Source organism: Condylura cristata, unplaced genomic scaffold (genome assembly GCF_000260355.1).
Source record: "Condylura cristata isolate star-nosed mole 26May11 unplaced genomic scaffold, ConCri1.0 scaffold00008, whole genome shotgun sequence".
In the NCBI taxonomy this organism is placed as follows: Eukaryota; Metazoa; Chordata; class Mammalia; order Eulipotyphla; family Talpidae; genus Condylura; species Condylura cristata.
In genome coordinates, this window is record NW_004567109.1 from 16,735,800 (window position 1) to 16,760,615 (window position 24,816).

A 24,816-nucleotide genomic window follows, 5' to 3' on the forward strand; every position below is an offset into this window, starting at 1 on the left:
CCTTTTCACTCCTTTTGCAGAGCTTTTACAAAGTATACATTGTGCTTTTCATCCTATTTCCAGCATTTTTCACTGTTTACAAAAATACTCAACTGGCATGTTCTCCATCTAATTTAAGAAAAATAATATACCATTTAACTTTCCCATTTGTCAGAGAGAAAATATAAAAATATTTTACTTTCCCTTAATTATCTAATCACTGACAGTCAGGGACTATACACCCAAATTAAATAATCTCTTTCCCAATCATTCATCTTTAGTGGAGTGGTTTTTTCTCTCGCACTCCCTCCCCCAAGTATTTTGGCAGGCTCAAATTTTTATGTCATTTTGGTTTTCTGTGGTTGCTGTAACACAGTACCATAAAGTTGGAGAATTAAAATAAGTTCTGGAGGCCAGAAGTCTGAAATCAGTATTATTAGTTTAAAATCCAGGTGTAGATAGGGCCCCACTCTGGAGTATCTGGAGGAGAAGTTCTTTTTTGCTTGTTCTGATTTCTGGTTAGCATTCCTTGGCTGGTGGCTGCATTATTTAAGTCTCTGTTTCTGTCTTCACATCACCTTTTCTTGTGTGTATGAAACCTTCTGCTTCTCATAAAGATATATGCAATTGCATTAAGACCCATCCAGATAATCCAGGATATTCTACTTGTCTCACTATCCTTATTTTAATCATATCTGCAAAGATTCCTTTTCCAAATAAGGTAATTTTACAGGCATAAGGACCTGTTATCTTTAGGGACTTTCATTCATTCTACTGCAATGTTTTTGCAAGTTCTTTAAGAAGATGAGTGACAATTTCAGTTGACTTTTGTGCATAATCTATTCTGGTTGAATCAACAGTCCTTGGGTCTCATATAATCATGGACTTGGGTCTTTAGTTTCATGGAAAAGAAATCCTAGGAGAGCTAGATTAATTGTGGGGGATGTTCTTTTGTAAATGACTACTTTTATATGATGACTAAGTTTACCTTTATAAGTGTCCTTTGCCAAATGCCTTTATTTTTGGAATGGTTTTATCTTTCACTAAGTTGTATATAATTCAGTTACTCAAAGGTAAATTGAGTCTTTTTCAGCCTACTAAGGAGGAAGTTTTAGGAACAGTCACTCTATCTCTTGACCCTCCTCAGGGAAGTTTGGTAACATTTTATATTTTATTAAGCATTCTGCTCTACTTGCTCATTGTTCTTCATTTATGATGCTTGGATTAGTAATCTGTTTTCCACATCTGACAATTTTTATTTCATTATCTATACCTTCAATTTTTTTCTCTGTAGTCTTAGAGAGAGTCTTCAGTTTGTTTCATATTTCAATGCTTTTATTTCTTACAAGTGAAGTACTGCTACTCTGGTCCTTAATTGTTATTGTGTATTTAGTTTCTTTTTTAATCTTGTCTCTATCACTACCTTTCTGCCTCAGGAGTTACCTTACCACATTTCATCAGCTATCTTTTTCTACTTATCATCCATATTTCTTCTATTTATGTGATAATATTATATGTGCACATTGAAATTTTCTTCTGTCTTCTGTATAACAAAACAGACATTATTCACAAAATGTCTCCACAATCCTATACTCAAATGGTATGCTAACAAAGGTAGGGGCAGGGCCCTCCCTGGTGGTGCTCCAAGTTAGGATGTAGCACTTCAAGCTAGCCACAGCTGCTTCAGCGTGAGTTTGATCCCCTGCCCCGGAGCTGACCCACATGGCTCAGCAGACCTCTCCTGACCCGCCCCTGCTCCCCTCAGCAGTGTACTTAGTCGACAGCCTGCTCTGTTCCCCATTCTGCCTCTGGTTAACCTCTCAGTGCCCCTGCACCTCTGGCTTGTACTCTATAGTTCTGTATGCATAAGTCAATCATAAAAAAAGGGCAGGGGCAGCCATTCTTATATAAGAAAAAATGAGTCATATGCAGAATATAGAAGAACAAAACCAAGGAACAGAAAACTAAACTAAAACCCACCCTAAAAGCCTAACTGTAGAGTTAAAGTTCTCAGAGGAGGAAGGTAGGGGGAGGGTTGGAAAGGGGAGAGAGAGCCCAATGGACTGTGGTAGAAGCTTTGGATGCTTTGGTCATGGGCATGGTGTGGTAACATCAAGAGATATGACCCTGTACCACTAAATGACATACTGTGTTGTAAATCATCATTAACTTAATAAAAATAATAAAATAAAAAATAATAGCTTACAGTTTGCCTTAAAGAAATGACTGGAAGAAATAAAAGAAAAATCATTCCTGTTTCTGTTGGTAAATGATTGCTTTGAAAGAATGGTATGTTTCAAGTTTCATCACACAGGTTTACCTTGTCTTCTTGCTTTTCTTTCGCAAGGGAGTATGGCCAGCCAACAAGGTCTGCCTTTCCTTGGTTGATCTGTTTTTTTTTCTTCCTAAGATATGTTGGAATCCATTTCTGAGATTGTAAACTGGCAGTCAAGTTGATGTTTCCTGGCTAATCCAATGTTCCAGTGCAGCTCTGCCGGATCATTATGCTTAGACAATTTGAAGTAGTTTGTTTCTTCTTTTAGAGGTGACCCATAAAAAAACTGAACTGCCAGAAAATACTGCCACCCTTAAAGTAACATTTATGCTAGCCAGGTTAGCCACATCTTCTCCTTCCAAAAACTTTTGAGTTTCCTCTCTGTTGAAACCTGAAAGCTGGCAAAGGAATACCCCACTGTGGATGTGCTTCTCTGTCAGTTCCTCCAGGAGGTCAACTCCTGTAAGGCAAGTACATGGACCTTCTGTATTTAAGATTTAACTCACTGTCACTGCTCAAAAATAAACCTCCTGGAAGCTGCTAAACCTGCGGCCATGATGGCTGGCAAGAGCTGTGAACAGAAGCTTCACTTCTGGTGCCTTCTGCCTCCTCTGGGCCAGCTGCCCACTTGCTGGTTAAAAGGAAGCAACATGGCCCACAGGGGGGAATTGCTGCCCTGTGATTGATATGAAGCCACAGTGGGGGAATCTGGGCTCCAGGCACAGCCAGATGTTTTGTCTGGTGCAGCATCCTCCCAGGAAGACAAGCTCCACCGGGCAGGGGTTCTGGTTAATCAAAACCCTGGCCCTCACACTCAGTAATCCTACTGCTTTGTGAGCAACCACCAAAAATGGAGTTTCCATGTTGTGCTCTCCCATTAATCATTAAGACGCATCCCTACAGTTAAAAATCAACAAAGTAACGCTATTAGCTAAATATAAGCTTATGACTACATGGGCCTCAGGAGCAGAAATTAGAGCTTCTGGGGATACGCAGTTCTCCATCCACCATTAGTCCCTGAGCTTGGGGAAAGCACACCTGCAAAGGATTACTTCTCATCTCTTTCCCATTCCCCTCTTTGTAGTCACCCACATGTAGCTCTTGATCCCAATCAACTTTGTACTCAAGAAGCACAGCTCAGTTCTTCTGAATGCAACCAGGGCCCCTCAGTTATGCTTTTATGCTAGGCTCCTCTGGTCCCCCAGCCAATTTACCCCTGTGCTGCTCCCACTACCACTGACCTTCCTGAAGCAGAGATGTCACCACACCACACCAGAAAATGGGCTCTTCCACAGCAGCTATGTGCATGCTCCCCTTCCTCGCTTTTGCCGAGAAGGTCCTTCCCCCCAGCGTGCATGGTGAACTACTGATCTTTAAAGGGCGGCTAGAATGGCACTTCCTCTCTGTAATGTCTCACCCCCAACTGCATTTATGAACTGTCCTTGCAAATGTTTTTCTATTATGTTTCACATACTTCTATAGTGTGTATCACATTATATTAAAATCTGTAGCAGCCACTGGAGGGTTGCTTATGTGTACTTCTCATCTAGCACTACTCTTGAAGGTGTCAAAGCAAAAAAAAAGTGGATTTTGTACTTTCCCTCCGTGAGGCATGGCAACTTCTGACTAGTGAGATGCAAGATGACAGGATGGTGGCTCTTCCTGAATGAATATGCAAACCCTCCCTAGGAGAAAGCACTGTATTCTTCCCTTGCCTCAAACTGGAACACAGGCACGATGTCTGGAGCTGCAGCAGCTGGCTAAATGACCATGAGGATGAAAGCCCAAGAGAGGAGGGAAGAAGAAAACTAATGGCGTGGTTTACTGGCATTAGAAGACTATGGCAGCTGTTCTAGGTCTGGATGGCACCTTCAAATACTTTATTTCCAAGGAAAAGTGAACCTCCATTGGTTGAAGCCAGCTGTAGTCAGTTTTCCATTTCCTATTTCCATTCCTAATTGATGACATTTGTACCTAAAAAACTGACCTTCGAGGGAGACTGCTTCTTACTGATATTGACGCCCTACTGCCTGGTAGAATGGCCAGCACTGCCAGTCTTTCCATGGAGTTGAATGCCACTCCTGCCTTTAAGATAACCAGTCGTTCCTTGATATATAGAAAAATCCATTCGGAGCTCTCTTTTGGTCTTTAGGGTCCTACAGAGCCCCTCTTTACCCATTTAACCTTCTCCCTCTTCTCACCCTCCCATGAAGACTATAGCCACGTACAGTGAGTCTGTTTTGTGGGCAAGGCCTCTAGTTTTCACTGTATTCATAGCTTCACTCTTCTTTTCCTAAACTGAGATGATCTCCTCTACAACTCTCATTCTGCTCTGTGACTGAACTTGGTTTGTACACACTTGCAGCTTCTACTTTGTCTGGACAGACCTGCTTTTTGGCGATCCCCCGGCCCTTCAGACTGTGAGCCCCTGGAAGACAAGGGCTGACCCCAGGTAGAGCTTTGTGCAGCCCTGTTCACAGCCTCAGGCCACTGAGAAGTATTCAATGCCTATTGTCTTCCAAGGAAGTAAACCAGGGTCAGGATGGCAGAACGGGAAGAGAAGAGCCCGGAGCAGGCTTGAGAAGTCAAGGTCCACACCATGGGAACTGTGAGATCTCGGGTAGGTTATTCATCCATTCTAGGCCTTGTTGATCTTGTCTATAAAATGGAGATAACAACAACTGATCCAGAACCTGCCATGCTGTAGCTATTTGATACTTGTTAGATGGGGGGGCAGGACCAAAGCTGAGGGCTTTATTCCCTTTCTTTTCCAATCTTCATCAAAGCTGGCTCACAAAGAGGAAAAACTCACCCCAGTATTAGAAATTACCATTCTGACTCACAGGGGCTGAAATTCCTATGCTCTGCCAACTGTTGCCACAGGTGAGAGTGTCAGGGAGGGGCAGTTCACCAGTCTGCTCTCCCGCCGGTCACGCCAGGACACCTGGCGTTTCTTAGCCAGCCTATCCTGCTTTCACTCAGGGAGGCTCCAGCCAAATGCTGAGGATGTGCCTGTGCATGGGAGAGGCCTCCCTGCCAGCCCACACTGGTCTCACATCCAGCACGGACTCTCAGGCCCTCTTGGACCACGACCAGGGGTGGGCCTGACCACAGATCCCTGCAGCCTGCCCTTCCTGGGTTCTGCTACAAAGGGTCCTTCCTCACCCAGCTGGACCACAGATCCGCCTCTCCATCTCAAGGCCTGGGGAGCGCTGGGGGCTGAGTGAAAAGAGGCACAGTTGGCCTTCTCGCGTCTGCACCCCTGGGAACTATCTCATGGACAGATCTGTAGGCTACCCCTTACCCCCTCGCATCAGATACACCCCAGGAGCAGCCTGCTTAAAAACTGCTCCCGTCAACAGCACAGTACCCTCCATCTATGAATCTAAGGGGTGGGAGTGGGGGTGGGGGGGGTAAGCTACCCCCTGCTGTGCTCACCATGAGAACTATGTGCCAGGCACTATGCTAAATATTGAGATACATCACCTCACTCCTCACAGCAACCTTGGGGGCCAGGTACTTTTATTTTTTTTAAGATGTATGTATTCATTTATACAAGAACTAGGATGTAGGCCAGAGGTGTTGGGTTGGGGGTGGGAGGATTCACCAGAGACAGAGTGGGGAGCAGCACAGGCAGATTGGCTGAAATACACTGCTTGGGGGAGCAGTGGGTGAGACAGGAGAGGTCATCCTCCCTCACTGGGAATTGAACTCAGCAGTGATGGTGCTGAGACTTAACCCCTAGGATACCATGGGGCCCCATACCATATTTTAACCTCCACTTTGCAGACAGGAGAACTGAGGCACTGAGGGTTTAAGGAGCTTCTTAAGATGCACAATTAGAGTGGCAGGGAGCCTGGCATTGGAGCTCAGCTTAGCTACAACTTAATACTGAATGAGCGACAGAAGTGTTTGGATAGAAAGAGAATTAATTCTTCAAAGGCATCCAGCTGAATAATCAGACCAAATGGCCCAAATGCAAAATGCAGTGTTGTAAGGAAAAACAGGAGACATAGTAAAACAAAACAGAAATGGCATCCTCGGGGACAGGCATGAGGATAATCCTTTGATAAAAACAAAAGTGGGCTGTCAAGAGTAATCTGGAAACAAAACTGCAGTTTCCTTGAAATAAAAACAAAACCAAGATTTCCAAAACAGAGAGGGAGAAATAACAGGATAAATACTATTGCAAACAGAATGGAAACAAAAGATCACTGACAGAATGAAAACAGCATATAGAACTTTTAAATCACTGAATGAAAAATAAAGCCAATTAAATCCAATTGGCCAACAATAGGAAGAGTTAAAGATGAAAGAAAGCAATAAAGAAGCTTAATACATTTTGTTTGAAAGAAAGACTAAGACACTTGATGTAAATGAAATTTATAAAACCCTGTAGTCTTAGCTTTTTCTTCAAATAAATACAGAACATCAATAAGACAAACTTCAAATGATAGAAAGGGCACAAAGTAGTACAAATACAAACAGTGAAGAAGAGCATACGCAGTATAAAACTACTTAGAAACTTAAAAAAATCCTTAAATACTCTTAGGTTAGAAAGAAATCTGAACGGAAATTACAGACTATTCAGAACTCAGCTGAACACTATGAAAAACAGAAACTCCTCCAAAGAAGAATAGAAAAGAACAATGGCGTCTCATTTTCTCCGCTGAGGTGGGAAAAGTGGACGGGATTGGCAGCAGGGGCTGGGGCTTCACAGACGCAAATTGCTAAAGTACCTGGAGGAAAATTTGAGGTCATGCATCATAATTTGCCTTCTAAGGAAGTAAATGGGCGCCTGCTTGAAGATTCATGTCTGAGGATGTTTACTGGAGTGATAACTGGAAAACAGTCACTTCATCTAAAGGGAAGTGGTTAAAGAAGTCATGGTGGTTGCACACGGCTGAACTCCTGTGGCTAGCCGCCAGGGCGACCTGGTCTCTATATAATGACATAGTACGACGATGCTACATGATTAAAAGGAACAAAAAGTGAGTTACTGAGGCATGCATAGAGATGGTCTTGTTCCGGAAGCCATGTTCATTGTGCTGGCTGTGTGCGTGTGTGTGTGTGTGTGTGTGAGAGAGAGAGAGAGAGAGAGAGACAGATACACACACACACAAACACACACACACACACACAGAGAGACAGACAGACAGACAGAGATACAGATAATCTAGAAAATTAAAGATAATCGAGAAAATTAATCAGAAAGGGACATTGATGGCTATTTTTTGTGGCCTGTGCAGAGAACAGATTAAGAGGATAGGGACTTCTGATTGCACTTTACATGTTTTTATTGTTTGTATTTTGAATTTTTAAAGAATAAATGTCTCTTTTTATGTAGGAAAAGCACATAAAGATATTCTCATGAAAAAAATAACAAGTAAATCTTACTCTGGGTAAAGACTCAGACACTAATGGATTTTGTATGTATGTGTGTGTTTGTCTTAATTCAGTTTAATTATGAATGTCTTTAGCTTTGCTGCTGATTATCTGAGTGAGGGATATGTGGGTGGGTGAGCAAGGGGAAGGAGAGAGGGAAGGGGAGAATAACAACAGAGGGGGAGAGGGTGAGGGAAAGAGGAGGAGAGAGAGTGCAGGGAGAAGAGAGGAGAGAAGAAGAGGGGGAGAAAGCGGGGGAAGGGACAAAGGGGGGGCGGGGGAGGGGAGAGCAGCGGTGGGTGTGCAGGTGCAAAGGCCCCCTGGGCTGGCAGGCTGGGTGGGAAGCTGATTCCGTGCTGTCTCCATCCTCAAGCTCTCAGAGCAGGGGAAGGCCTCTGAGCACTTGGCACCAGACCCTTGGCGGCCATGGGGCTCTAAGAACCCTCCAGAGGGAAGACTGAGATGATCTTCACTCAGTCCTGCTACCCAAGGCGGGCTGGCCACACTCCGCACGCCCATCCCTTGCAGCTCGTGGTGTGCTGCCCAGTGGACATCCCTGTTTTTGTGCGGCTCCTCCCTTTCTGAGGGTGAGGAAGGGGCCCCCTGGCTCCTCCAGCCCCCTCGGAGCCTGCCAGTTCTTCCCACTCCTGTCCAGAAACTGCCATTGATTTCTCGTGTTCTCCCTGTCCACTGGCTCCTGCCTGCCCTGAGCCTTAGTTCCCGGGATTAATACTGTGTGTCGGGGTGTGATAATGTGCTACGTCATGGCAGAATAGATCTTTCTCTGCAGAAGGTGTTTTGCCAAAGTCCTCAGGAGTGAAGTGTGATGTCTACGATTACTTACGAGTGATTCAGCAAAGAAAAGGAAAGGAAAAGAAAATAAATAAATATGGCAACATAGTCACAACGATTGAGTCTGGGCGGTAGGTTGCTGTGCTTGGTGTACTGTTATTTCAGCTTTTCTGTGTATTTTACATACTGTATGTTTCACCTCAAAAATGCAGAAACAGAAGAAACCTAGTTGCCATATTGAGGGTGGACAGTGAGACCAGCTGCTGTCACCGCTTGGAGGTCATCTGAGTTGTCCCTTCTCCAGCCTCATGGCCACTGCCGGGGTTCAGAGCTCTGATGCCTGTGGAGACAGCCTCCTGTCTGGCTCCCAGCCTATCTCCGCAGTCTCCTCCCATCTCCAAGCCACCAGGACGAGCCCAAATGTTCCACCGCAAGGTCCTCCCCACCTCTGGCCACGCAGCCTGCTCCTCCACTCAGTCCTCCATGTCCTGGCCACCACGCCTTGTTCCAGTACCTGGACCTGACCACACCATGTCACTTCCTCAGCCTAGCAGCCCTTCCCCACCTGCCATCCTTCTTTGCACACCTGGCAACCTGGCCTTTCTGCCCCCAGGGGTCACTTCTACTGGCACCCTTTCAGGACAGCTTCTCTGGACTCCTGTCCTGTCCTTCATGCTCTTCCCCCTCCCACCACCAGCTGGACCTGTGCACCCAAGCAAGTCCCCTCTTCTCTTAGCCAGCAAGGACGGGGCCTCCTTCAGCTGTGCCATACTAGGGCCTATGCTGGGCCCGGGCACTGGCCTGGTAGCAAACAGTGATTGTGTGAAGGAATGAACAGGCGAATGTGTGCTGTTCTAAGGTAGCAAAGCAGGAAAACCTCCTGGCTTGCACACAGGTACACAAGAATAAGCCATCATGTCTCTATTCACTCATTATTCATTTACTATTTACCGAGGAGTGATTGGGCATATCATATGCCTGAGTCCTGCTTCATTCATTCATTCATTCATTCATTCATTTCAACACTTAACACTTGTTCAGCCAGGCGCTGAGGACACTGACGAGACTGGGAGACTTGTGAATAAGAATCAGGCTGACCACTGACAGCTCTCACGGGGGAGAGAAGGCAGGAGCATAAACAAGTGAATTGTCTAGTGTGAAAGGGAAACACAGATGTAAGGCAAGAGGAGGTGAGAAGAGACTGACTTTCAGGAGTTCGCCAAGAGAAGGGTCTGCAGTAGCCTTTGGGGGTGACTGACATACACAATAGACTTGGAATTTAGGCGTATGGCCTTGGACAGAGGGGGGCATTTCCGGGAAGGCAGAATGGAAACGAAAATTCAGAGTAAGGCCCTGAATATATGGAGGGGAGCCACGAGGAACTGAGCTTTGCCAGAATGTCACTGAGAAGTGGAGGAAAATAAGGCTGAGGAGGCAGGTGTGGTCATGGTGGCCTTGAAAACCAGGATCACATGCTTAGCCTCTGGGAGCAGGGTGCCACCAGTTACGGGGGGAGCTGATCAGGTGTGCTTCCAGGAGTGTGTGAGCGAATTTCACTTGTCCCTCTAACAGTAAAAAAATCCTAAGAGCTGACAACTTCATTTTGCACAGGGATTAGCTCAAAATCTTGCACAAAGCAAATACTCAATACATTTAAAAATTTTAATTATCTTTGTTTAAGGATATATATGTATATCAGTGAGTACACAAAAATCTGTACCTCTTACAGCAACCCATACACTTAGCTGGACACTTCGCAGAACAAGGATCTTCTCCCCGCTACACTTGTTCTTGTCTTTGCTCTCCACTATTCCAAATCTTTCACCTTATTCTTGGATCACGTAAGATTCCTGATTGGTCTCTTCTCATGAGTGCTTCCATTGCAAATAATCCTGGCGCACAATCCTGCTCAAGAACCTTTCATGGCTCCCTCGGACCCTTAGTATCTCCCATTCCTTGTCCACACGCAATTTCCAGTCTAGCCAGAACCATTTCAAATTCCCGTGTTCAGTTGTCTTTCCATGCCTCTGTTGATCCTACTGCCCCAATTTGTTTTCCTCTCACAGCTCATCTGAACCACAGGTCAGGCCCAGCTCGGCACCCAGCGTGGTGATTCAGAAAGACCTGGGTTTACATCTCAGCTCAGATTCACTGTGCTAATAACTTAGATGCAACAGGCATTTGCTTGGAATCTCAGTTTTCTATAACACGGGAGTGAGAGCAATGTCTATTATTGCTAGGGCTTCCTATTATCATTGGTGAGGCTGCAGTGAAGAGTCCCTAAGACAACATGTGTTTGATTAATGGTGTACTCCTTTCTCTTTTCAGTCCTCAGGGTTTCAGTAAGCAATTCCTGCCAATCAGATGCTTGTATGGAAAGAGGTTTTATTTGGGGGGAAGTATTCATGAAGTACCAGCTGTCTGGATTGGGAATGTAGCCCCGTGAAGCTGACCATGGCCAAGGCTTTCCATGTGCCCCCAAGTAAGCCTGGGGTCATAGCAAGGCCTATTGATCACAAGGTCTCCAGTAGAAGAGGACAGGGCCAGCCTGTCACTGGAGGGCCTGGTGATGATGCCGGCAATGAGTCCTCTGAACAACTAGCAAAAGTGGCTTTGATGGCCCAGACACTTACCCGATGGTGCAGCCAGCATCAGCCTCGATGGTCCAAATGCAGTTGAGATTATGTTCATAGGGAGCTGGATACCCGGGTGACAGCACCTGCCCAGACGTATCTCCTCTCACTGTTCCTCCACACTCAGCTGGAAGAAATCCCAAAGGGGTGAGTTCTATGAGGTGGCCTATACTGCCAGTAGCAACTCTGCTTGTCTGTGTGCCCAAGTCCCTCTTGTTCATTCCTGGGTGTGCTGAGCACAGCAGAGAAGAAGGCCCCTGGACAATACTTGCATCCAGAACCTATAAAAAACTCCAACCCAACAATGAAAAGACATAGAACCCAACTAAAAAAACAGGTAGTTGAATAGGCATTTTTCCAAAGAAAGCAGATAATACATCCATAAAAAGGAAGTTTAACATCACGAGTCATTAAGGAAATGCAAATTAAAATCACAATAAGATACCATGTCACACTCACAAGGGTGGCTATCACAAAAAGGGCACAGACACTCACAAATATAGGTGACACTCTGGGACTGGGTGGGCATATGAAAGGGTGCAGCGGCTTTGGAAAAGTGTCATAGTTCCTCAAAACGGTAAACACAGCTATCATGTGGTGATGAAATTCTGCTCTTATATAAGAGGCATTACACAAGAGAAATGAAAACACACCACACACACACACACACAATTTTCACAGGATTGATCACAGCAGCAAATTCACTCTACTCCCAAATGGAAACAATTCATATGTCCATCAAACTATGGGTGCACAGACATGGGGGGTCGCCGAGCCACAGAACATTGTGGTCAGGAAACAGAATGAGGTAAATACTACAAAGCGCCTGGACTTTGAAAACATTATGCTCAGTGAAAGCAGCCGGACACAAACGGTCACGCAGTGGAGGGTTCTATTTATATAAAATATCTACAACAGACAAATCTACAGAGACAGACAATACATTAGTGCCTGCCAGGGTCCGACAGAGAAGGAGCAGGGGGAGTGACTTCCAATGCCACAGGCTTTCTTCTGGGGGGATCAAATGTTCAAAAATTAGATTATGGTGATGACGGCACGACTCTGAGAATATACTAACAAACATTGAATCGTACAATTTAAATGGGCGAATGATATGGAATGTGAATTATGCCTTAACAAAGCTATTTGAAGCTAGGCCGCTGGGCTTAGGATGGGCGGCCTGCTCTGTGAACACCTCCTTGCAGCCCCTGGAGCAAGTGCAGACACTCGGGCCTGGTCACCGACAGCAACGGGGCTGGGCTAGGGCCAGGACTGCAGAGGGAACCTGGACCTGCCCCTTCTCTGGAGGCGCCGGTGGCCTAGAGGAAGGGGCAGCGTGGTGTGCCCCAGGCGGCCCCGACAATCTGGGCAAGTGGCGGGCAGGCCATGGGAGGGGGAGAGGCGGGAGAGGCGGCTCAAGGGCCAGGCAAATGGCGGCCGCGGAAGAGCACTGTAGACCAGGCTGCTGCGTCTTTACTCTGTTGGGGAAGAACTGCGTGTTTCTCCACGTGAGCACACTGATCACCTGCCACATCAGGAAGATCATTCTGGTAGCAGTTGAAGGGGCACAGCAGGGTGGAACTGGAGTTAGAAGCCCTCAGGAGGCCTACGTGCCCCATTAGGGGCCTCCATTCCCCTAGGCCAGACTGGCAAGCCTTCCAGCCTTCCCCCTCCACAGCTAATCCACCTCAAGACCCCATCCCCATGTGTTGCTTTTCACATTTGACCCCACTCTGTGTCCACTGCCAGAGCCTTGGCTCAGGCCTTGACCAGCTCTAGGGTGGCAGAGTTGGCTACCCTCAGCCATAACCCCACAAAGGTCTTTTCTAAAAGGCACACTGGTGATGTCAGTCCTCCCTTAAATCCTCCTACTGGAACGAAGTCCCAGCTCGTTGGGAGAGCCCACCCAGCCTGCCTTTCTCGGCCTCCCTGGGGCTCCCTCGGCTCTCACCTGGGCCCCTAGTCTAGCCAAGCCTAACGAACCACATTTGTGGCTTCTTCATGCCTGTACCTGGACTGAGAACTTGACAAACGTCTTCACTTTTTGCAACACCCTCCCCACTGTCACTGTCCTCCTTTGTGTCTCTGGTACAACAGGAACAGGCCTGTGTCACAGCAAGTGTAACATGTTCCAAACACGTCTATGGCCTCCTCAAGGCTACAAGTCCTTGGGGGGAGGGACCTTGCCTTGCTAATTGTGCACATCAGGAGCCTAGTCAGGGTTCGGCACACTCCAGATGGCTTTACTCACTGCCATGGAAACGCATGGAGGGCTCGATCCTAACATCACCTGTGTGATGGCAAACTTTCTTGTACCCCCACCATGTTGCACGTTATGTTTCTGTAATGTATTACATTACATAACGATCTGTTTCTGGGTTAGTTCTCCTTGTGATGGGCTCTCCTTGTGTGAGGAAAATGCTCTACTCTTTCTTCCTTTGTTTGTCGGTCTCTGACAGACCCCAACGTACACACGTGCCAGTTAAGGCAGGTGCCGCTCGGTGGGCATGTAAGCATTTTCCCAGCCAGTGTTTTCTTTGGATGAGACTAGCTGGTGCAGCACAGACATGTTGAGGGTGCGGGGCTTGGGCAAGGGGCTGGAGGGAGGCAAGGGCCTGGAGTTTGGAGAGGCGGAAGCAGGACAAAGCGGTGTTGGAGGGGTCTAGAGAAGAGGCTGGACTGACAGAGGGCAGGTTGTGCCTCTTTCACACTTGCGCTTTGGAGCTGACTTCGCTCCTGTGAGTAGCTAAAGCTTCCAGAGAGCCTCGCTGACATTGTGGAAGCATCACGGGCTTCAAGATGCTAGTTCATGATCTTATTCTTTCCTGCAACATCTGTCCCTAGAAAAGGGAGCACGAACCCCAGTTTGCCTACAGGAAACAGGCCCACAGAGACTTGGAGCTGGCTGGGTGCGGGGTTGCAGTAACCCCTGGACCCAGGCAGAAGCACTTTTCTCAGCGACTCTCCCACCTCTTCTCTGTGGCCTGCGTTGCCACTCAGAGGCCATGACTCGGCTCGTGTCCCCCTTGCTGAATGTGTGACCAGGGCCTGGCTGCACTACTGTAGGGGTGATGAGGTGTGAACATGGGGAAACGGAGGAGGACAGGCAGGGCCGCCGAGCACTCCCTGGAATGGAGGATTCATTCCAATTTGATGGCCTGGAGCACGGTACCCACAGTGATGAGTCAGACCTGGGAGTGTGAAGCTAGGAGACACCCATGAGGTCACTTGAGGAGCGAGAGCTGTCCTACCGACACAAGTGGGGAGAGGCCGGTCCCAGGTCCTGCGCTCGCCACTCAGGCACAGCAACTCCTCGCTGCCCCGCAGGCTGTACCCTGGGTCACAGCTGAAGGTCACGGAGCTCCCTGCGAAGTGGCCTCCGTCATGAACCTTGTAGCCGAACTGGGGGGTCCCTGGGTCCTCACATTTGATGAGTTCAAAACCTGGCGGAGAGAAGAGCCCAGAAGAGTGTGAGCAAGGCTGGCTGCGGGAAAACCACACCCTCTCGCCTCCCCTGTTTGAAGCCAGAGCCCTCCAGAAAGTTCTGGGCACGTGGCTCCCAGGACTGATAGGTCAGCACGTGGGAGCCGCCACCTCCCTGGGCTCAGGTGGGGTGTGTTACGGAGTGTTTGTTCCCCTGTTGCTATATGTAAGTCAGTTCCGTTATTTCTCCCAGCCTGCTTTCAGTAGTTTGCAGGTAGCAGGTCTGGTTTTTGGTTTCATTTGTTTGACCCCACTGCTTTATGCTAGGGAGGGCTGCCGCCCCACGCTGCTCACGGAGATGTTCTGACGGGACAGTGGAAGAAGGAGAAGATGCTTAAAATGCACATTTCAAAGCTCAATTCTGTCCCGCTTAAATGCAGTCTGGTGAAAGGTGGAGTGTTTCACAGAGCAAGCCTCGACTTCAGGGTGCATCTCCTGGCTTAGCGCTCAGCTGTCATTCACAGGCCTCTTCTAGGGAGGCGTGATTATTGGCATTTTACAACTGAGCACATTGCCTGGGGAAAGTTAAACAAATCGTTGGGAAGTCACACACACTCAGGTGATAGGAATGGAAGAGCCTAGTGAATCCTTGTACACTGTCCCACCTGTTGCAACAGGTCCAGAGGCCCACCCAAAGGAAGCTTGAGTAGAAGAAACTGGATTTGGTTTTCTAACAGATTTCATGAGCTATAATTCACACACTAAACAGCCGCCCATCTAAAGTGTCCAGTGTCGTGTCTTCTAGTATATTCAGAGTGGGGCGACTATTGCCCCTGTCAACTGCGGCAGTTTCATAACCTCAACAACTTTCCCACAACTCCGTCGGCCCTTTTTGTCTCTGTGGATTTGCCTAGTCAGGATATTTCAGGTAAATGGATCAAAGAACATGTGGCCTTTTCTGACTGGCTTCTTCCACTGGTGGAATATTTTCAAGGTTCATCCACATTGTAGCATGTATGAGCGTTTTATGCTTTAATGGCCAAAGAATATTCCACCAGATGGACAGATGTCCTGTTTTGTTTACCCATTTATTAGTTGTTGGATTATACAACAGTCTAAGAAACACTTCTTTGTATCTACACAGCAAGTAGAAGCTAAAACAAATGAACAAAATGGCAGAAAAGCTAAAGAATAAACATGTAATCCTAAGTGCTGTGAGGCATGTATAGATTGGGGTGTTTTCTTTTTTCCAAATCCCAGGAAAAATAGAGGCAAAGAATCAAGATCTAACCTTTGGAAGTAGTAAAAAAGGTATCATTGTATAATTGCGCTTGCATTGTTGATATCTAGCGACAGCTGAACTTTGTAAGTGCCCTGATTAGGAAGGATGCTATCTTTGGTTGATTTCATGATTACTTTGGTGTGAGTGAGTCAAAGATGTGCTGTGATGGGCCCTCCCTGGTAACGGAATGGGTTAAAGTGCAGCACTATGAAGCTATCTGCAGCCACTACAGCACAAGTTCGATCCCTGGCTGGGAGCTGACCCACATGGCACAGCAGACCTCTCCTGTCTTGTCCGCTGCACCCCTCAGCAGTGTAGATATGCCTCTTCTGTCTCTGGAGAATCCTCTCACTCCCTGCCCCTCTGGCCTGTAGCCCAATTCTTATTTGCATAAATAAATAAATCTAAAAAAAAAAAAAGATATGCTGTGATTCTCAACTCGGTTTGAACCACATGTTAAACTTGTCCATTCAGGTGACAGGTACAAGGTCTTAGGGGATACAGCTCTATGTCCATTAAAGAAAGCTCTATGTCCCAGCTCAACTGCTCTGTGGGTGGAACCAGAGAAAACCTGATTTCATCATCCACTCAGATGCAAGAAATACTTACTAGAAAACTGCAGCTCAAAGCCCTGGCTAGTGTTCTCAGCATCAGTGATGAAGTCAAGCCACAGGCTGCTGGATGTGCTGTTCAAAGTCACTCCCAACATCTCAGAGCGGCTAAACATCCCCAGCAAGCGGGCGGAGTTGTTGGTGCCGTCATAGACCTGGGTACAGAAGAGAACCCCAACCTGGTGTCATCAGCATGGACTTGTTTTGAACAGTAGCTTCTCACTAACCCCGCTCCCCCAGCCCATATTCCCAGAGTCTAGCATCCCCATGATTCATCTGATGCCAAGGATGATGATAAAGGCGCTAATAGCCGAGCTAGTTGCCCTGCTAGGGAATCAGCCCCTGTGGCCTCCACATGGTGCCTGTGGTGTGTGTCCTGTCCATTTCCGTGTGACTCGAGTCTCTAGGCACTCGTTGCTGGCCTAACCTTTCCAGTGGAGATCTGCTCTTTTTCCTTCAAACCCCATATGGTACCAGCTTGCTCTTCAGCAGCTTGGGGAGGCCAGGCGGGGGCTTGCCTGACTGCCCAGGCCATCTGTTTCTGCAGACAGGCAGGCTTTCAAACATTCGCCATGTCTGAATCACCAGACACTCAGTCCCGTCCTTCAAGGAGATGAGATAACCACTCTCCCCTCCTCCCAGGTGTGGCAGCAACCTCAGTCTGTTGCTCAGTCCCCCCACCCCCCGGGGGCCAGGCAGGAGAAGTTAAAACGAACACTTCCTGGTGCATTTCTCTTTCCCAAGCTCAGCTTTGCTCCTTCCCTTCTAAAACGAGGGCTCCAGCAAGGGCTGCTGGGTTTGCCAGGGGCAGGATCCTGTGGATAGCTGGCTTCCCTGACTCCCATCTGTCCCCTGAACTTCTGAGCACCAGCAATGACAACAGTCATCAGCATAACGAATGGGCTCCCCGGGTTCCGAGGTTGCTGCTCCTTTCCAGATAATTGTCCAAATAACAACAGAAGTTGTGATGGAGTGAAGGACCCCCTGGTGCTTTGGTAAATATCAAAGATGGGATCTATGGGTGGGTGATGAATATTTGTGCATGGCACACGATGTGGTGCCAGCTGCCAGCAAGTTGGAACAATATTTTCATTCTACCATTTATGAAGCAAGGCATTCTATAAGGAGCCATCCTTCAAGCTAAGAGTGCTGTATGTTACAGAGATTTGCTTAGGCTCCTGGGAGTCTCCAAAGCCCAGATCTTATTGCAACTGCTTCTGATAGACTGAGAACATTCTGGATGCCAGCAGATATAGAGATGACAGGTTCAGAGGGTTCATTCCACTGCTGCATCCAAATGGTCAGAGAACTATTTTTATCCATTAAAATATATTTTGGAATTCAGTGACCAAGGCATTAGTCATCAACACTGGCTAACATCACAGTAAGAGAGATAGCCAGACATCACACACTTCTTGATGGCTGATGAACACCAGCTAGGCTAGAGAAGAATCAGATCTGAATCAGATCAAGTCAGTGGATCCAATTTCCAACTGGCAGGAGATACAGAGGACAGAGAAACATATGACCTGATACTCTGAGGATGTGCTAAGCAAAATTCAGTGGACAAATAATCTGATTCTCTCAACTAAGTTACTTCAAGGGGGTGGGGAAAAAAAAAGAGTCCGATGGAGGCAGCATCCTATAGATGCAGAAACCAGGTGGCAGCTAGATTGACGTACAGACTTTATTTGGATGCTGAGTCAAATAAACTGTAACTCTGAAAAATAGTGTGGGGTTTATGAGAGCATTGGAAGTCTGAGCACTCTGGATATATGCTAGTATTAAGAAATTGTTGTTAATTAATAAAAGGATAATGGGAACAGGGTTTTTCCCTTAATTTCAAAGCATAATTCATCCTAGTTCGTTAAGAACAAAAATGTTCTTAATGTGTTATTAAACTATAAAATATTCATCGCAGATATCTTATAAAACAGAAAGGCACACAGAAAATAAAACCAGCTTTCATCACTCATAACATTTGCAGACTATCTTTCCAGGATTTCTTTGTTTGATGTCGTACACTCTCTTGCAAAATATTTTTTACAAAAGCCAAGATCAAACTATAATATGCTCTTTCATTTAACATAATGAGTATGGTTTTCAAATTGTTAAATACCTTTTTCCACAACAGCAGGTAAATCACTGTAGGAATCTGTCAAAGAATTAACCCATTTACTTAGTCACACATCACTGTTGAAAGTGTGTGTCTGGCATGGAAGAGGACTCACTGAATGTAAGATAAACAGACAACTACATAAATGCTTTCTCCTAGTCCTTTTGTTCTTGAATCCATCAGAAGTTTACTCTGGTGATAGAGTTTCTACCCTCTCTTCCGGTTATTAGTCATTTAGCCAAATCTCATTTGTAAAATACTACATCCATTACTAATTTAAAATCTATCTTTATCACATATAGAAGAGTTGTGAGAATTTGGTTTTGTTTGTCAATTTTTATTCTAGTGCATTCATTTATCTTTCTTGTGCATGACTAGTCATCATAAAATACATTGTGTAATATACATAAATAGTAGGGTAAGTCTGTCCTAACTTTCCTTCTTTTAATTTAAAAGGAGGTGGCCCACATGGCATGGCAGACCTCTACTGTCTTGCCCGCTGCTCCCCTGAGCAGAGTATTTCAGTCAATTTGCCTGTTCTGCTCCCCACTCTGTCTCTGGTGAATCCTCTTGTCCTCCCCTCCATCTCTAGCCTGTATGCATAAATAAATAAAATCTTTAAAAAAGAAATTATTATCCCATATTTATTCTTCTAGATAAACTCAAGGAGTTTTCTCAAATTGTGTTTCTCAAAATAGTTTTAGAATTTTCTTGGTAAAGAATCTATACATTTCTTTTAGGTGTACTCCTACGTGTCTTATAATTGTGTTTTTATTATGAATGAGATTTTCTCTCTTGATTACATGTTTTGACTGCAGAAATGCCAGAAACCTTATTGTTTCTGATAGTTATCAGTTCTGTATTTCTAAGTAAAGAAAACAATTATACATATTCCTTTATAATCTTGCTTTTCCCCTGAGATAATTGTAATTACTTGGATCTTTTTTTTTTTATTAAAGATTTATTTATTTATGCATACAGAACTGGGGTGCAGGGCAGAGGTGCAGGGGCAGTGAGGATTCACCAGAGACAGAGTGGGGAGCAGAACAGGCAGATTGCTGAGGGGAGCAGCGGGCGGGTCAGGAGAGGTCTGCTGCACCATGTGGGTCACCTCCGGGATGGGGGATCGAACTGGCACTGCAGCGCCTGTGACGCCCTTGCAGTGCTGCGCTTTAACCTGTTGCACCACCAGGGAGGCAACAGACTTGGTTCTTCTGAACAATGTCAAGCACTACTGGTGACAGCAGAGTTATAGATCTTATTCCAGACAATGGATATCCTGAGGAAGTCATGTCATTAAGGAAAAGATGTTTGTTAGGAGCGGTGGTAGAAATTTTTACAGATTAAAAAGATGACAGAGCCTTATAGGATAGTTAAAAAAATAATAAACAAGTCTTAAATTTCATCAAATGATGTTTGGGGGTGTACTGGCAAGACTGAATATTTTTCTCTTCTAATCTCATTACCTGTGAGTATGCTACATGAAATTGCCAATAGTTGATCAGTTTTGACCTACAAAAATGGCAATTTCATATGGTTTCATGGAACTCATTTTCCTGGTCATTTTTGTTTTGATATAGATGGATTTAATTGCTACTGCATTTAGGATTTCTCAGTCTATAAGTGAGACCAGCCTAACTGTTTTCTGTTCTTATTTAGTTTGAGATCAATATTTCCACTCAGTTTTTAAAATAAAATGTTCTGGGAGGTGGATATTCACTTTTTTTCTGAGACTGATTATTTCAGGCACAAACTTCTGTGAAGTTTGTCAATTTGCAGGTTACACAGAAGAGACCTGAGTTCTCTGAGAGATATGGGGGAATTCCAATTTTTTTTAATGGTTATTGGTTAATGCAAATTTTTTCTTTGATATTAGTACTTCTTAACCTATAAAAATTCCATTTATTTAAGGTTTCATGTTTCTTCACTATAGTGGCATACCAACATATTTTCTTACTATATTAATTAATATATTACATTGGTGATTCTATTCCTTTTATCATCCATAGTGCTATATATTTGTGACCTTTTTATTCCTTGATTAGCCTTGCCAGATTGGTCTATCTTATTAGTTTTTTTTTTCAAAGAATCTGTTGGATGTATTGATAATTGCTATTATATTTTAGGTTTTTTTTTTTTTCAGTGATTTTTGCCTTATCTTTATCTTTCTCCTACATTCTTTGGAGTTATTATCATCAGTTAGGTTACCTCAATCCTTATTTATTTTTAACCTAGACAATATGTCACAGACAAACAGAGGTATATTAAAATCTTCCACAATGACTGTGACATATTAAATTTTTTTACATTTCTACTAGTTTTTATTTAATTTATTCATGCCATGTTATTTGGCACATAAAGTTTTACTGAGGAGTGATTGTACATTTTATTAATATAAAAGAATCTTCTTTTTCATTTCCTTATGAGATGTACGAGAAGTTCTCAAATTTATCTTATAATAAACGGATTTCATTTTTCTGTGGTTTACCATCTTCTGTTCATTGCTGCTATTCCACTCTTTAATTGGGTGATCATGTTTTTCATCTCTATTCAATCTTTGCCCATCTCAGATTGCTGTTTTCATTATTGTCTGTTTTTGGTGTCATAAATATAATATTCTCTCCAATCCTGTTAAGAATATAAATTAGGAGCTTTAACATTTTTTCCTTTGGTGCTTACAGAGGGGCAATTAGCTCTGACTCCCCAGACAGGTCCTCTTTTCTGACCTACTGAACATTTGCACATCTCCAGTGAACTTTCTTGTTGGCTCCATTACAGAGGAGGGTAAAAGTGGAGCCTGGAAAGCCCAGTGGTCTCGAAGGGGGAGCAGAAATGCTAAGGCAGAGGAGACCTCAGCAGAGCTTCTCCTGTGCACACACACTGGAGTATGAGCGTGAGTGTGGGAGCGTGCACACAGATGAGTGTGTGTGGTGCAGTGTGCATGCTGACTGGCAAGTGCAGTGTGAACAGGTGTGTGTTACGTGTGTACGTGCATGCGTGCAAATACGTGGACTGCTGTGGGCACGCACGTGTGTGTTTGTGTGTGCGTGAGTGTGCCGGTGATACTGGCAGCCTCTTCTCCGGTGCGCCTGACCACTCTTGGCAGGCAGAGCTCATGGCGCTGCCCTGCTTCACCTGCCTTGTTAACAAAAGCTTCCAGGGACCATGTTATGTGGGGACCGCGATTCTCTGTGGCCTCTCAGAGCTGATGCACTTCTACAGCAGCTGGTGGGGCCGAGATCTGGCTCCTGCCAATGATCCTGGGTGCCATTAGCTCCAGGCTTTGCTCCTCTTAACAAAATGGTTTTAGGTGGGTTTTTCTTCCAGGTTCTAGTGCTGAACCCATGGGCAGGATTTCATTTCACCGGTGTGAATTGTAGTTTGATGAGGCCCTTTCTCAGTCTGGATCTAATCTTGGGTATTCACTTGGCAGAAATTGCTTTACACTGTGTGTGAAAGGCACCCTTGCTAATTCCAGGGCTGAGACCACACTCCCTTGGTGTGAATTCCCTGTACTCATTTCCATGGGAACCTGTAGAGGATGCACATGTCTTAGGCATGTGCTTCACTTGTAATTGTGAGCTGGAACTTGTCTTTGAGGTTACTGTCTCACTAATGCCAGCAGCTGAAATTCTGGCAGAGGCCAAACTCAAAGAAATCAGCTTGCAAGACAAGCTGCAATATATTTGGGGGTGAGGTTCAAGAAACTTGAGTTATTGAAAGTAAAGAAGAGATCAAAGGTCGCAAATGCAAGACAACAGTTATTTGACACTCTGGAAATACGAGATTGTATAGAGACTTAGATGTATGAAAGATGATACCTTGAGAAATCAGTAAGGTGGGGAGCAGGGGACATCTCTCCTTGATCAGGAGCTCAGGTGTGCATTGGGCTCTTGGCAGGACAGGCAAGTCCTCAGGATTTGGAATGTGTCAGAGTTCTGGCAGATGGGCAGCCTGCACCAGGGTGATGGCAAGATGTCTGGGGGTGACTAACACTCAGGGCTCCTCTCACTCCCATTGGCTTTACCAAGCCAGAGTGATGGGCAGACGGCAGGGTTCACATGGCAGCTGAGTCCTATTTTGGCAACTCTAACTGAGAGTTTCTTTTAGTTCTGAAACAGTCCCATGCCTATTTGTGCCCCAGATTCTTTTTTTTTTTTTTTTTTTGGAGGATAAGATACCCCTTCTTTCCCTGGGGCCCTGGCCCTCAACTTCCCCAGGGCCTAGTCTAAGGAACTGCAATGGTCACAGGGTTGCAATGGGCACATGTGGGAACATGTGTATCAAAGTATCCATCTCCATGGAAAAGTGTCTACACAAATGCACACAATCACACCCATACACACACTCATTGTCCAGGTGGGTGCTCAGAGTTCTGGGGAGGGAGCCTGGTCCGTAAGCCATGGCCGCAGATCTATCACTGATGATGCACTCAAGTCATATTCAGTTGCAAGTGTGCTTGACTGCTCCTTGAGTCAGCATCTAAGCAAACTCCAGAGCCACATTCTCAGACACATCTTCTCTTGTAGCTTTTTACTTTCTCCCAGTTGAGTGAGGGCACTCTCCGGACTCAAGAAGGAAGAAGACAGGTTGGGTGACATGTAGCTAAATGAGGGGGTGTTGGCACACCGCGTGCATGGTGACAGACATACCCTAAGAAATCCACCAGTTTTACCTTGAGGACATCTCCTTCGGAAAGTTCAAACGCCCTGGCTTTGAGCTGAATCCCCTTCCCTGGCTGGGTCTGGATGGAGTAGATGCACTCATGGTTGTTATTGTAGTTCACAGGAAAGTTGGGGGACAGCAAAGTGCCCTGAGTGCCCGTGACTGAGTTCCCACACTCGGCTGGAAAGAGAGTCACAATAATCACAGATTAACCTCCACTGGCTATATCCAGAAACAATTTAAGTGCTGAAGAGAACCTCACAAAGGTCACAGGTCACTTGCCCCGTGACTCCCCAGATGCCTGCTCATCTGACCACGTGTCTGCCTGTCTACAGAACTGCCTATCAAAGTTTCCTTGTAATACCTGCCCACCTTTGTTCTGTCTGGTTTCTGTGTTGCTCTCTATTTGTCTGTTTTCTGCAGAAGCAAACCCACCAGGCACCCCTTACTTTCACACTGTTACAGAGGAGTTTCCTGCACCTGTGCATATAGTATCATAGCAACCGCAATGTGAGGAGGATGCCACGGGAAGAGGAAGGTAGTACCCGAAGATAGAAGGTCGAATAACTAGCATCTCTAGGCTTTACAAGGATCATTTCAGTCATTAGCCATAGCCACAACAGCTAATCCCATAAGGTGGGGACAACTAACGCCCTCAGCTTAAAGACCAAGAACCTGGTAATTTAGACTGAACATCTCAGTGACTACATTTGCGAAAAAGAGGGGGCTGAGAAGGCACCTTTCTTGATTCTAGAATTCAGAGCTCCTGAAACTCTGGAGGAAGTTTTAGCATTACCCATGGAAACTGTTTCATTCATTGGGTAATGAATTCACACTGTGCTCTCAAAATCTGTTGTTCCTCCTCCAGAATTAGTCATTCTTTTCCCATTGTTCCCATAACTTTATTTATAGCAGTTGTCACATTTTACTTGACTTATTTGTTAATATTTCTATCCACTCCACTGCACTATGGATCCTTTAGGACTTGGTCATAATTATGTATCTCCAGTACCCTCGCTCAGGGCCTGGGCAGGGCGGCCATCAGTGGCTGCTGACGACAGGGGAGGTAGCGCAGAGGCTGGGGAAATGCCGCAAAACCTTGCAGTAGGGTCTTTATGGCTTTTAATAATTGTGAAGCCTCTCCCTGTGCTTCCCAGTACAACAACATCTACCACATTGCACCCTGGCTGCTTATTACTTGCTTGAGTAACTTGGGTGCCAGGGTCATGCTTAATGAAACTATGAATTTCCAAGGCTTAGCCCAGATCATCTATAAAATAAATATTTGCCAAATGAGTGAGTGAGTGAATGAATAAGAGCATACTGACCTCAAAAGATATACGGTCCTAAAAATAATTAAGTTCTGGAAGGATGCAAATGCAAGTCCAGATGGCAGACCACTCTGGGTCTGGACAGATGGGGAGTTTGGACCATGATGTGAATCTTTGGGGCTGATGGGAGCAAGTCTGCTTTCTCAGAAGTAGCCCACTGTGCCCCTAATGTAGGTACAGTCATTGCCAGGAGACCCTGAGGTCAAGTCACAGATCATTGACCGTTGGGTCACATAATCAAGACTAACTGCCCCAAGCCTGGGGTCCAAGGTGGTGGAACTGGAGCATTTGCTACAGGAACATTCAGAGCTGAGCCTGTCATCA

The 24,816-nt window shown here is 45.6% G+C and overlaps 1 protein-coding gene across 1 annotated transcript in view; it reads right to left on the reverse strand.

Moving 5' to 3' along the window:
* The window catches only part of CSMD2 (CUB and Sushi multiple domains 2), a 460,842-nt gene that overhangs the window by 125,996 nt on the left and 310,030 nt on the right, over window positions 1-24,816 (reverse strand). The window contains exons 21-24 of the mRNA XM_012722353.1: window positions 23,172-23,341; window positions 16,379-16,535; window positions 14,316-14,507; window positions 11,065-11,191 (exon numbers count right to left, since the gene is read on the reverse strand). Of these exons, the coding sequence (XP_012577807.1) occupies window positions 11,065-11,191; window positions 14,316-14,507; window positions 16,379-16,535; window positions 23,172-23,341 (646 nt within the window). The remainder of the gene's footprint in view (window positions 1-11,064; window positions 11,192-14,315; window positions 14,508-16,378; window positions 16,536-23,171; window positions 23,342-24,816) is intronic.